The sequence below is a fragment of the Silene latifolia genome, chromosome 4, assembly GCF_048544455.1.
Source record: "Silene latifolia isolate original U9 population chromosome 4, ASM4854445v1, whole genome shotgun sequence".
Lineage (NCBI taxonomy): Eukaryota > Viridiplantae > Streptophyta > Magnoliopsida > Caryophyllales > Caryophyllaceae > Silene > Silene latifolia.
Window position 1 is genome coordinate 2,002,515 of NC_133529.1, and position 14,722 is coordinate 2,017,236.

The 14,722-nt window shown below is 40.8% G+C and overlaps 1 protein-coding gene across 1 annotated transcript; it reads left to right on the plus strand.

The window, feature by feature from the left end:
• The first annotated feature begins 4,657 nt into the window (after positions 1–4,657).
• LOC141652512 (uncharacterized) lies at positions 4,658–14,329 on the plus strand. Its single transcript, XM_074460028.1, has 5 exons — positions 4,658–5,204; positions 10,005–10,255; positions 10,749–11,040; positions 11,231–11,383; positions 13,236–14,329. The coding sequence occupies exons 1-5, from the start codon at positions 4,818–4,820 to the stop codon at positions 13,629–13,631; spliced, it is 1,479 nt and encodes a 492-aa protein (XP_074316129.1). The 5' UTR covers positions 4,658–4,817; the 3' UTR covers positions 13,632–14,329.
• The last annotated feature ends 393 nt before the right edge of the window (positions 14,330–14,722 follow it).

Genomic DNA, 14,722 nt, shown 5'->3' on the forward strand with positions numbered 1-14,722 from the left:
AGCCAGTAAGTAAGCATTAATCTACTTACTGAGGAAAATACAGAGAGTTTGAGAGTTAGTGTGGTACTTTGCTCAAATAATCTGTCGATACGGTATCCGGTCGGAAAGGCGTAAAATCTCCGTCGAGTCCCACACATTTAGAATATTATTTCTGAGGGTCCGAGTGTTTATCCGGGTAGTCAGAATAATATTTGTAATCTCCTAGTGGGTACTAGGAAAGGCATTGTGTTCCCATTATTTTGCTTATAGTGGAGATATTAAGCGGCCTAAGGGTCCCGTGGTTTTTACCCTTATTCAAAGGGGTTTTCCACGTAGAAAATCGGTGTTCATATTCTCTATTTTGTTGACGTATTTATTATCGTCTTGTCCATTTTATAATTACACTCCCGCAAGAGGGTAATAGGTCCACGCTTCCGCTCAATATTTACGCCTGTTACCCAACAGGACCATGCTCCGATAAAGCTTGTGTTGAATAGCAGGGAACATGGCCAGTCCAAGAAGCGGTGTTTCAGGTTCGAGCATATGTGGGTCGGGAATGAGGAGTGCGAGGAGGCTGTGGTGCGTGGGATTGAGAGGGGTAGGAGTTCTTTGGACCGTGTCCTGGGTGAATGTGCGACTGAATTGCGGAAATGGAAGGGTACCAGTATCACGCAGATGGGACGACAGATTGGGAATAAGCAGCGACAGTTGAGCAGGCTGAATGAGGCGGAGAGAACCGAGGCAAACGTCCAAAGACGGCGGAAGTTGATAGCGGAGTTGGCTGAGCTAAGAAAGAAAGAGGAACAGTACTGGCGACAAAGGTCAAGAGCTTTGTGGTTGAAGGATGGTGATAAAAATACCAAATTCTTCCACATAAGGGCGGGGGAGCGTAAACAAAAAAACTATATTGTCAAGCTTGTGGATGATGGAGGAGTCACAAGAGTAGGGGATGAGGATGTGGCGCGGGTTGCTAATGAGTATTTCCAGAACTTATTTCTTTCTTGCGATCCTGTGATACCGTCTGACTTGTTAGCTGGTGTTGCGGGAAGGGTTACCGAGGAGATGAACCAAGGCATGCGCCGAGAGTATGAGGAAGAAGAGGTGGTTGAAGCGCTCAATCAAATGCATCCTTTGAAGGCACCTGGCCCCGACGGTATGAATGGGTTATTTTATCAAACTTACTGGGGACATGTGGGTACGGAAGTTGTGCGGACTGTTTTAGCTATCTTGAGGGGACAATTATCTCCACGGTCCTTAAACAAAACTAACATTGTGTTGATTCCAAAGAAGAAAGCCCCGGACAAAATTCGCGATTTTCGACCGATCAACTTGTGTAACGTTGCTTATAAGCTGGTTTCAAAAGTGTTGGAAAATAGACTGAAATGCTTCCTTGGCGATATTGTGTCAGAAAATCAGAGTGCTTTCACCCCTGGGCGTGCTATCTCAGACAATGTTATGATTGCGTTCGAAATTTCGCATCACATGAAGAACTCACAGAGTAAGGAGGGATATATGGCGCTAAAGCTCGACATGGCGAAAGCATACGACAGAGTGCAATGGGTATTTCTTGAGAGGGTGCTTCTCGTGATGGGCTTTGATAGGGAGTGGGTTTCTCGGGTGATGGAGTGTGTGACGACGGTCTCTTTCTCCGTTCTCATAAATGGGTACCCTTCAGCTGAGTTTAGACCATCTCGGGGTCTAAGGCAGGGTGACTCTCTGTCACCATATTTATTTATCCTTTGCGCGGATGTCCTTTCTAGCCAGTTGCGGCGAGCTGTGGAAACGGTCTGCTTGCATGGTGTGCGAATTACGCATTCTGCCCCAGCTGTGTCTCATTTCAGTATATTTTTTACAAGAGCCCATAGTGATGAAGCCGATAAGATTTCCGAGATTTTACGTCGTTATGAGGAGGCTTCGGGACAGCTGGTGAGCCTAGATAAGACAACTGTCTCTTTTAGTAAGGGGGTGCCGATACAGAAGCGTAATAATCTTGCAACGCGGTTGGGTGTCACGGCGGTACCTGAACAATCCCGGTATTTAGGCCTTCCCACGGTGGTGGGTCGGTCAAAGAAGGGTTTGACTGATATTTTGCGTGATAAGCTGAGCAAAAGACTGAACGGTTGGCGTGGGAAAATTCTGTCTAGGGCTGGTAAGGAGGTTCTCATAAAGGCTGTGGCCAATTTACTCCCTACCTATGTGATGAGCATTTTTAAAATTCCCGTGCACTTTTGTGATGAGCTTAGAACTCTGATATCTCGGTTTTGGTGGGGGCACGAGGAAGGAAAGAAAGGGATCAGTTGGGTGTCGTGGAAACGTTTGTGTCGGTCGAAGAGCCTCGAGGGTATGGGCTTTCGTGATTTCCATATGTTCAATCTGGCGTTATTAGGCAAGCAAGTTTGGCGCCTTCTAACCGAACCTGACAGTTTGTGGGCGAGAATCATGAGGGCTAAATACTTCCCGGGGGGAGATGTCTTGTCTGCGGGGCTCAGTTACAACCCTAGCTACACTTGGAGAGAGATTATTGAGGCTAGGAACGCTTTAAGGAATGGTTGGAGAAGGCGAATTGGGAATGGGTTAACTACACGGGTGTGGCTTGACCCGTGGCTACCTAAGACTCAGACGGGTATGGTGCTTTCTCCCAAGGTTGCGGGGCAGGAGGACTTGCTAGTTTCGGAGTTGATGGAGGACGAAGGGGGTGGGTGGAAGAAGAGCTTGCTGAACTCGCTGTTTTTGCCGTTCGAGTGTGAGAGAATTAGAGATATCCGTATCAGTTTGACAAGGCCGGAGGATGCCTGGTATTGGTGGGGGGAAAAGGACGGTATCTTTACTGTTCGGTCAGCGTATAAGTGTCTTGCGGGGGATGCCCAGGATATGGAAGTGGGGAGTATGTCGGATTGGGAGCGAGTCAAATGGCTTTGGAAGCGGCTATGGAACGTCCCGGTATGGCCCCGTGTGAAGCTCTTCTTTTGGCAGCTGTACAACGAGGCCTTAGCAACAAGAGCAAATATCGCTACTCGAGTGCGAGGTGAGTCCTCTTTTTGTTCTCTTTGCAATTCCTTTTTTGAGTCGAGCTTACATTTATTTCGTGATTGTGCTGTGGCCAAGCGAGTGTGGGAGGGGCTTGGGGTTGAGGCAACCGGTGGGAATGAGGGAGATATCCGAGACTGGGTGGAGGCGGCATGGAGGGAGTTCGGGGGTCGGGAACATGCTCTCTTCATGATTGGGTGTTGGGCAATATGGGAGCACCGCAATAAGGTTATTTTTGATAACATTGAAGTGAACCCGTTAAATGTGATTCGAAGGGCGCGGGATGTGTTAGAGGAAACCGAAGGGAGTGGGGCTGTGGCAGCTATGCGTGAGAAAAGGAGGACGGGAGTGGGGAGAGAAGTGGGAGTGCAAGGCTGGGAAGTGCCGCCGGAGGGCTTTGTGAAGATTAATGTTGATGCCGGGGTTAAGGAGGGGGTTGGCTCGAGTTTTGGGATGGTGTGTCGCAATGACAGGGGTCGGGTGGAGTGGGGTTTGGCGGAGGTGCAGGATCAAGTTCTGGACCCTCATATGGCGGAGGCATTGGCGGTCTTTAAAGGGCTACAGGAGGCGTCACAAAGGGGTCATCGGCACGTGATTGTGGAAAGCGATTGTCTCGTGGTCGTGGATGCTTTGAAGAGGAAGGCAAGCGGACGAAGTGAATTTTCGCTAGTTGTGGACGATATTTTAACGTTTTGTTCTTGTTTTACTTCAGTTGTCTGGTCTTTTACGAGTCGAGTGAACAATAGTGTAGCGCATTCCTTAGCGCATTGTCAACCTAGAGTGCTTGGTAGAGTAGTTTGGTCGGATACTTTGCCTGAAAAGGCGAACGATGCTGTTATTTTTGATTCGAGTTTAATATAGCGAGACCTCGTGGTCTTACCTTCAAAAAAAAAAAAAAACAATTGAAAAAAAGGTATGTTCCAAACAGGCACATAGTGAAAAAATAGAGATATTTTATAGAGACTGATAAAGTATGGATTAATCTAATATTTTCTACAAAAAATATGCACATGCACAATTTATATAACCTATATTCGCAACTTTAGAATAAAGATGCAAAATCAGATCATGAAGGAATATTGATTTTGCATTTATGCCAAAGGAACCTAAAAAACACATTAGATGTAATATATTCTTCACATCTATACTTAGGGGTTGTTTGGTTCGCAACAGGAAAATACAAATGCCCGGGAAGTTGTAATTACTATGCTATTCTAATTCATGTGAATTTTAAAAAGTTGTTTGGTTGTATGTGAGAACTCTAATTCCCTAGGAACTAGGGGTGTTAGGTAAATAATATCCTCCATTATGGAGGAATTAAAATTTCTAGGAAGTTTCAATTCATGTGAATTGAGGCAACCAAACAACAAACTATTTTTAAATTTCTCATGAATTACAATTCATGTGTTTTGATGGGGCAACCAAACTAGTCTTTATTCTATAGTTAAGAAGTCAGAACTATACTGTGAAACGACTGAAGGATCCTCTCGTCTATTAAATGTCGTTTATCCGACTTGCAAATTAGTGAGTACGACGAATAAGGAATTTTCAAAATTTTATAAAAATCTATCTCGCTATTCCATTTCAAACCGATAATCCACTTACCAAAATAACATAAACCCGACTCGTACCCAAACGCATTTAATCACTGCAATTTGCAACTCAAAATCGGATTCCATTTTATTCCAATTGCATGAACAAAATAACGAATAACTACCCCAATTAATTCCAATTTTTATGCAACAAATTTGATTTCCATAAAATTTATCCACCAATTTTTTCCTCTCATTGTTCTTCCCCAATTTCTCTGAATGCATCACCTTATCTTATCCCCCAAATCCCTAATTTCAACCCCAAATGCATTTCCCTCCTTACCGTCCACAAACCCTAACCCATTTCACCCCTCTTCATTTTCCCAAATTTTACCCAATACCCACAAGAAATTATTCATCAATTGTCGAGCAATTGATGTTTCTGTTGTGAATAATTGTTCTAATTCGATTAATTTTAGTGAAAATGGGGGAATTATAAGTAGTAATAATGAGAAATTGGGGAATTTGGGGGTTAAAGATGTTGATATTGCAACACTTGGAAATCTGTGTGTTGACATTGTTCTTAATGTTCCTCAGCTTCCACCGAAATCGAAACCGGAACGCGAAGCTTATATGCTGAATTTAGCCTCTTCTCCTCCTGATAAGGTTTTGATTATTTTGTTTTTTTTCTGAGTTTTTTATGTATAATTTTATTAATTTGTTATAAAGTTTGTGTTTTCGTAGTTCTTTTTTTCTTTTAATATATGTTGAATTGATGTTTATATGTTATATGATCATAACAATTCACTATAAACCCTAATTAGTGGTGTTTTGTTCACCACTGGAAATTTAGAATTTGTATTTGTTTTGGTATAATGGGAGCTACTCGGTTGATATGATGCTGACGAGATTTGAACATAGGTTATGAGTCGTGACTTTACCAACTAAGTTAGCTCGCATCAAGTTGTTTGGTTGAATATGTGAAATGGTATTAGTTCACATGAACTCAACTAAGGGAACTAGGTAGGTAACTTCCTCCATCATGACGGAATTTCTAATTCTGATGTTTTATGTCAACCAAACACGATACTAGTTTAGTTATTCACTCGAATTAAAGTTTGAATTTCTAGTTCATGTGTTTTTGTGTGGGTGACAAACGATAACTTATGATCTCACTCAAAATTATATAAGAACCTCCGAGCTAAGTCTTGTTGTTGACAAGCTAAAATCGTCGCTAATTTTAACTACCAAATATACAATTTATGACTTCTCTTAGCGCTAATCAACAAACAAGAGTAATTGTAACAAAAGAAGCCATAAACAACAACATCAGAGCCTTAATCCCAAAATGGTTTGGAGTCGGCTGACATGAATCATCCTTTAGAACCGTCAAAATGCGAAAATATAGAAAAAGAAAAGTGAGAAACAAAAGGGGAGTGAAACATAATACAAAAGGGGGGTTTGAAATGATTCAAGTAAAGAAATTCAAACAAGAATGTAGAACAAGTGAATGAAGTATAAGATTTTCATATGACGATCGATCCTAGGCACAATACGATCTTTTCTTACTCTAATTGCCGTATTGTGGAGGAAATTTCCTAAATCTCCTTAAATAAAAGTCTAGCAACAATGAAAACAATGAATACACGATTAATTGATGAACAAAATAAAGATTTGTAGCTTCGATTACACGATTAATTGATGAACAAAATAAAGATTTGTAGCTTCGATTGCATAAGGGTCGTCTTCAAATGAAGATATCTTTAGTTCTAGAGCTCTAATCGACGCAAGGCCAATTGGAGGCGAAAGCTTATACTCTTAGCTCTCCAACTCTAAGCCGCATGCCTCATTTGTACAAAAACGAGAGAGATATGGCTTTCGCAAGCGTAGGGTGCGCATTTATTGCGCAAGCTAGGAAGAACTCCGGAATAAACCGGATGGTCTACACCAAAATGGCCTTGCGTAAATAACAACAACATCAGAGCCTTAATCCCAAAATGGTTTGGAGTCGGCTGACATGAATCATCCTTTAGAACTGTCAAAATGCGAAAATATAGAAAAAGAAAAGTGAGAAACAAAAGGGGAGTGAAACACAATACAAAAGGGGAGGTTTGAAATGATTCAAGTAAAGAAATTCAAACAAGAATGTAGAACAAGTGAAGTATAAGATTTTCATATGACGATCGATCCTAGGCACAATACGATCTTTTCTTACTCTAATTGCCATATTGTGGAGGAAATTTCCTAAATCTCCTTAAATAAAAGTCTAACAACAATGAAAACAATGAATACACGATTAATTGATGAACAAAATAAAGATTTGTAGCTTCGATTGCATAAGGGTCGTCTTCAAATGAAGATATCTTTAGTTCTAGAGCTCTAATCAACGCAAGACTAATTGGAGGCGAAAGCTTATACTCTTAGCTCTCCAACTCTAAGCCGCATGCCTCATTTGGACAAAAACGAGAGAGATATGGCTTTCGCAAGCGTAGGGTGCGCATTTATTGCTCAAGCTAGGAAGAACTCCGGATTAAACCCGATGGTCTACACCAAAAAAAAAAAAAAGCTAGGAAGAACTCCGATGACAAGCGATTCTGTTAAACGTTACGTGATTAAAGGAAAACAAAATTGGACAAAAGAGGAAGGCCGGTGACCGGCACCAGAAGGATTTCATATCGGCGTTCGTTTTTTAATGGAATCCTTCTACTGTCCTCTTTTGTCCAATTTATCGTTTTCCCTTTAACAGCAATGAGGTGTCATCGGTGTTCTTTGTAGCTTGCGTAATAAATGCGCACCCTGCGCATAACTGGCCAGCACGATCTTGCGAATCCACGTCTCTCCCTTTTCTTGTCTAAATGAAGCGTGGGCCTAATGTTGCAAGCTATGAGCATAAGCTTTCACCTCGAATTGGCCTTGCGTCGATTAGAGCTCTAGCATTAAAGATATCCTCATTTGAAGTCGACCCTTATGCAAGCGAAGCTTTCATATTGTTCTTGTTTTTCCACGCCAAGGCTTTGAACTTGATTACGCCGACTTGGGTTTGGACCTTATAATGACTTAAGTGATGGTTTTGGGGTTGGTACATGTTGATCATTGACCTTGACTCGTGTTAACTTTGGTTGACTTTCCCGATTTCTCTCCAAAACCGTCACCAACTCCGAACTAAATCATCTCCCGACTTCCTACACCCCACACTCTCATCATCTAATCAATAAATCTTCATTATTACGCACTTCAAACTACATCACGGAATAGGCAAAATAATATCACACTAATACCGTCACATTACTTCTCAAAAGTGTGTAAGTAATGCTTTTAAACCCATACAAATATCGTCTCATCAGTTGTGCTATCCTAAGTGCAAATCATTAGCACCCATCCATTCCTCGCTTTAAATATCCCGTATAAGGTTATTGAATAACAGTTGATAGATTGAAGAATAACAGTTGATAGATTGAACTCCCTTTTGAACTCGTTTGGAACCTAGTAATGGGATACTGTACAACCACATATGACTTGTGGGACAATGTGCTCAATTGTGTTGTGATGTTTATTAGAAAAGAAAGTTTATTGAACTGCTGTAAAATGTCTCAGTGTTTTGCAGGTTTGGTAGAATAAAGCAATCGGTTCAAATACTGCTCAAAATTCTTTAATTTTCGGATGTGTTATGAGGATAAGATAAAAATAGAAAATCATATAAGAAAATAAACTTTTAAATTATTTCTTAATGTAGTTAAATGCCAAAATAAAAATAAAAAATGCTTCCGAAACAGTCTGCATGACTATCCAACTGGTTGGTTTGGTGAATTGTCTGGCAACAATAAGCAGTTAAGTTCTATTGAAGAAATTTATCGTCAGTAACTGAAATGTGTTTTACTCGCACTGAAGTTTATTAGCTCTACTTGTTTGTGACTTTTTAGTAATAGGTTGTTGCTCAAAACTCAGAAGCCATTAATCGTACCTTCCACTAGAGAAGGAGGACATAACCGTATCTTACATTTCATTTGTTGCTGGGTCATCATTTTGTTATTGATTATTAGGGGGATGGGTATGATTTCTTTTGATATTCAGTTGAGTTGTGTCTCATTTCTTGTGATGTCCTGTAAACTAGTGTGTCAATTTACATTTGAGGTCAGCCAATAAAAAATCTTTCTCTGAATATAAGAATTGAAAATTTATAGTGCAACTTGCTATGTTGATTTTAATTTGTTATCTGCTTTCGAAATATGGGCGCCTTATTTTTTTAATAAAATGTTAGCGAGAAAATGTAATTTAAAGTTCAATTCCTCGAGTAAGATATCCTTTTGGATGACAGCTTGATAAGTTATATGGATTAATCTTTTCTGCGAAGATAGATGATTTTGTCAAACAATCGTCAAACAATTCGTTTTTATAAATTCCATAATGTATGTTGAAGTTTAAAGCGGAACAGAGTATGTGACATTGAATAAAATCTATTAATGAGTACGTATCTTTTTCGAATCATTTTTTAAAATAATGTTCAAAAATAAAATAATTATCGCTTCGGTTCGGAATGAAACTTATTTATCATATTGGTGTCCACCTAGGCTTGGTATATCCAAACCTCTTAACCTACCCAACACTTCTTTGATGACCAATCTCCCTCAACCTCTCACCTTACCCTATGGACCACCTTACCACCAGTCACCACCACATCAGCGCCACACCAACCTCCGCCATACGTCACCCAGGCTCCATGACGGGAGTTGCCGTACTCACCAAAATCACAACCCCAACTCCGAGTCTCCGACCACTGACATTCTTGACACAAACTCATCACCAGTTCACCACCACGTCACAACTGACCCACCACCACAGCGAACCCACCGGCCACCACCACTTCAGACCACCACAGCGAATCCCTCAAAATGGTGTCACATTCCCCAAAATCCGAATCCTACTCTACGCAGCCCCGCTCTCCACGCGACCACCACCCGTACCAAACCTCTGAGACCGCCCTGAACAACCACACCTTCACAAATAATTAAAGTAGGAACTCTGATTATTGCTTTTGTTGGGGAGAATCTAGAGAGAGTTTTTTTCTTCTTTTAATTTCAAGTTCGGGTCTCGGGGACGATGGTGAGGAGGATGAGGGGTGGAGGTGTGGATGGCGCCGGGAGGATCCGTGGCGGAGGTGCGCACCGACCACGGAAAGTGGTGGTTGGGGTGGTCGTAAAGGTGGGAGTAGTGGTGGTGCGAAGGTCTGAAATTAGGAGTATATGGATTGGTTTTGGTTTGGAAATTGTCCAATTCTAGTTGGACCCCATTTTGACAATTAACTCTCTCCAAACCAAAATGACAATTAATTTATTTTTCAGCATTATTTTGATAAAAGCTTCATCTTTTTCCTGGTTGGTAATTGGTAATATCTGGAATGTTGCTGAAGTACCGTATCATATAATTGTGTACTCGTTGACATTGGTGGTCATTTGATTTCACCTGTAGCAATATTGGGAAGCTGGTGGCCAGTGTAATACTGCTATTGCAGCAGCTAGATTGGGGCTTCAGTGCACCACGATTGGTCATGTAGGTAGTGAAATCTATGGCCAATTTCTACGTGATGTGCTTCATGAGGAAGGAATAAGTTTTGTTGAAATGGTTGATGATCCAGATGCTATCAGGAATGCTTCTGAAGCTTATAATACCCTGCTTTGCTGGGTTTTGGTGGATCCTTTGCACAGACACGGCTTTTGCAGGTGTGTATCTTGCCTTTTTCATTCTGGAATTTGGCTATTGTGAGGTGAAGGAGAGACAGAGTCGGTACTAGTAACAGTAGATGTTTTTTTCCTGTTAGTAGTTTCACTTCAAATAGAGCCAAAGACTCACCATTTTCTAGCTTTGGAATTTGATGGAACATCACAAAATGACTCACTGAATTCTCTTTGCATCTGGTATTGTGAAGTAGCCGAGTGTCAGATGCATTTTATGATGCAATTTTATCATTGATAGCCTTTGTTTAACACTGATGTTAGGCTGTGTAATTTCAGCCCCCCTCCTCCTGCCTATGGGCAGGAACCATTGAGGCACAAGGGTAATACTGGTATCGTTGACGTATGTTGTTTAGTTCGATATTCCACCTGTTCTCAGTACAATCTAATTTTAGTCAAATACCATTATAATTTGAGAGGTGAGAAGTTACATGCCTCCTTTGATTATTCTTGTTGACTAAATATGTGCTTTCTGCATCAGCCGAGCTGATTTTAGTGAAGATCCCGCTTTTAATTGGATAAAAGACCTGACAAGGAATGTAAAGTTGGCTATCAAACAGTCGAAGATTTTGGTGATCAACGGGTATGGATTTGATGACCACACCCCTGGTTTTATTGCTTCTGCTCTGAAGTACTCTGTGCAAGTAGGGACGTCTGTCTTCTTTGATCCTGGACCAAAGGGTAAATCATTGTCTGCTGGAACTCCTGAAGAACAAATGGCTTTAAATGAGCTTTTGAAGATGAGCGATGTCATTCTTCTAACTTCTGAGGAGGTTTAGTTCTTTTTGTCTTTTATCTGTAGTATTTCATAAAAATATTATTAACCCTTCATATATCTGTGTGAACATATGAAGGGTATCGGTGTCATTGTGTCTGTTTCTTGGAATTTGTTTCTTTATAACATTCCCTTTTTGTTTTGGTTTTCTTACTGTTGATAATCTGTTTGTGCAAATGATGTCATAGGCTGAATCACTTACTGGCATAAGAAATCCAATATTAGCCGGGCAGGAGTTGCTCAAGAATGGATTAAGATGTAAATGGGTCATCATCAAATTGGGCTCGAAGGGTTCAGTTCTTATCACAATGTCTGGAATATCTTGTGCCCCATCATATGAGGTATTTTCTCCAGTCTGGTGACAATGAACTTATTTTTGCTACTGTCGTCTATATTTGTTGATTATGTGGGAAGGGAGTTTGAGATTTTTTGATTCTAGCATCTTATTTCCTGAAGTCGGGTAATTAAAGTATCAGTGAGTACCAACGATGTCTTGGCCTAGTTGTAGAGAGAAAGGCCATGTGGATGATAGATCGGCAGGTTAGAATACTCTCTTCTCTTGTGTTGTACTACCCATGTGCCTCTTTTGACACAGAGACAAGAAAACATCAGGGCGTAGTTGATATGTATTCTCTTCTACTTGTGGCTTATCCTGTATACCTGTATATAGATTTGGTATCAGTCTAGTGTTAGGGTGCCGTTCTTTTACAATTGTTGAAGATTAAATGTGGATAACTGAGCATCTATTATGTGTTCAAACCTATGTTGCCTTCAAAACTTTGAGCCCTTAACTTGGAAAATTCTTATCCTCGAGAGTTGAGGATTTTTGGGTCCAGTACTCCAGTTACCATCTTATTGGCATTAATGGATCTCGATCCAAGGCTATAGAGGTTTTAGAGTATCTGAGTTGATGTTGTCAACCTAACTCGCTCTGGCACAGTCGTCCAGGGCGGTCCCTTCAAAAATTTGGAAGGCTACAAAATATGAATCTATAATACACGCTCGGGTTGGCTCAATAGAGCATGGTGTCAGTATTGTTTGGGAATAGTTGGAAAGCACATAATTCAATATCACTGTGGTAGAGACATGGAGGGTCGAGACACTGTCGGATGACTATATCGAGCAGCCATGTGAAAATATAGTGGTTTAGGTCGTGTATAAGTTCGTTTTGACAACCTTTTCCCATTTCGAGGTTGCCTCCAGGTGATTCTCGAAATCAGAATTTGACAGCTATTATACACGCTCGGGATGGCTTCACAGGGCATGGTGTTAGAACGGAATGCCAAATGTTGGTAATCTTACTTGGGCTATAATGGATGTTGTGATAGGAATTTACGTAATATCAAATAATAAACTGGTGTATGAAGCCATCTTTGACCCCCCCCCCTGGTACAGGAACAATGTGTTGAAACGCCACCAGATGGCAACTATCGGTCGTTGCGAGGATGACTATGCGTTGTTGGTGACAACCCCAACTCATCCTGTCAAAGTTCTCCATATTTTTTCAGAAAAGCTGAATTTGAAGGCTATTTATATAATTCCTACTCGGGGTGGCTTCCTAGTTCTCCGTTTCATTATAGATTAAAAATTGTTGGGGAGGGTCCTAAGAGGCTAAGAGCATGTGATGGAATTATGACACACTTTTGAGCGTATATGGTGTGATACACATGCCAAATGTGTGCACCATAGGTCCTTACTAACTAAATTTAATGTGTTCCGACTTCTGGGAGTGCAATTAACCATAATGAACTATGAGTGCAATCAACAGTAATGAACTATGAGTCTATAATATGATTATATGTCCAAGAATACCTATAAATTACACTAGACACTAAGGCAAGCATTCTCTGGAATAATTGGAATATTTTCCGGTGCATGATATATCGTTGAACGAAAATGTCAGAGGCCAATATCAAGATTTGGTTAATCCAGACGTTTGTATGAAAGTACGAGAACCTTCTAGAAGGCTGATATGGGCCTGATCAGTTGATGGAAAACATTTCTGTGATTACTTTTGTGATGAATTCTGTAAATGAGTGCTTTTACTTATGCTTGTGTTTTTACGGAACATCTTCAATCTTCTCACAGTATTTTGCAACTTCGGTAGCAACTGCTAGTGCTGTACTGCTGTCCCTTGCTACTAAATACCTCCACCATGATTATTTATTACTAATAGCTCAAGTGATTCTTCAGGTCAAGGTTATCGACACTGTTGGTTGTGGAGATAGTTTTGTGGCTGCCGTGGCCTTTGGTTTCGTGCACAGATTACCGAGGACCCACACATTAGCCATAGCGAATGCAGTCGGCGCTGCTACTGCCACAGGCTGTGGTGCTGGCCGGAATGTTGCGTGCCTAACAAAAACGACACAACTCATCAAGTCTGGTAATCTAAATGAAGATCATAAATTCTGGAGGGAACTTATTGATGAATGTATGATTGATCAGGAAGTTAGTTTGCTATCAAAGGAAGTAGTAAATGAATCTGACAGGAAATTCGGATACGTGCCTTTGGAAAGGGTAATCTCTGAAATCTCTGGACTGATTAGTACATTTGAAACATCAGAGATAGGTGCAGTTCCGACTTCATGAGAGAATATATTCCGTAATATCCACATTGTGTCTTCAGATTTTGGTTTGCCTGCCATTTTTATCACTGCGTGCAACACTGTAAATTTGATTCATGCACCCAACCAGTTAATTAGTCGAAGGTGAGAATGAAGGATGGTTTCAGAACCGAGGTTTCAACCTTCAAGATGACCTGTGCCTCGTGGAATTCTGAAATCTTTATTCATTTTTTGGGTAAGTAGCAGCAGTGAGTCTTATATGAGACGGTGATGATACGAGACCAACCAAAACATTTATGTATTCCTCATTTTCTTTGTATGGTTAATGGTTACTGGTTTGCTCAGTTGCTGGAAGATCCTTACCGTCGACATGAGCTTTGCCCAAGTCTTCTCAAGATGATACCATTTTTTTGGTTGTCCGTCTGCCCTTCTTCCCGGTCTCTTCTTTTTCAGCCCGGTGATGAAGGTAGGTTGCGTTCGGTTCACCATTTGAGATCGATCAATAGTATTTCTGCTGGGAACGGTTTCTTATTTTTTCACACATTGATAATGGAGAAAACAATGGAAAGATATGTTGAAATTTTGAAACTAGAATTGAGTATGTTTTGTAAAACACAATTGTAGCAAAAAATGTAATTCGCTATGATTTTTTTCGTGAAAATTAGACCGGTTGTTTTAGATTTGATCTATTTTGGCTGAACTTATATCGGGTTATTTGGTTATAGATTTTTTGCGTATTGAGTTTCGCACTGCGCAGATTACCTTTCGTTTTGCCCCAATTCCCCTTCATTTCCCCTCTTTTAAAAGTCCTCTCGTCTCTTTTCCAACTCACTCCGATCTTGTCGCCTGGTCATCTAAAATCTTAAAAGTATTTCTCGAACTAATGTCGGCCTTAAAAACATAATGTCTCTTTTCCAACTCACTCCGATCTTGTCGCCTGGTTATCTGAGGCTGAAATCGAGTAGGATAACTTCTGAAATGATCTCCGACGCCTGATAAAAAAACCGGGATAAAAAGAAAGAGGGTCTGGCACGACCTCCCGAACGGCTCAAATTGAAGTGTATAATACACGGTTTTTGGGGATTCCGGGGTACCGGAACAAAATTCTCCGAAAAT

Bases quoted from the DNA above. Each gene is read 5' to 3' on its own strand.
- LOC141652512 (XM_074460028.1), top strand. From the start codon at position 4,818: ATGCATCACCTTATCTTATCCCCCAAATCCCTAATTTCAACCCCAAAT. The intron at 11,041-11,230 runs GTTTAGTTCTTT...ATGATGTCATAG, and splicing joins TTCTTCTAACTTCTGAGGAG to GCTGAATCACTTACTGGCAT. The intron at 11,384-13,235 runs GTATTTTCTCCA...GTGATTCTTCAG, and splicing joins CTTGTGCCCCATCATATGAG to GTCAAGGTTATCGACACTGT.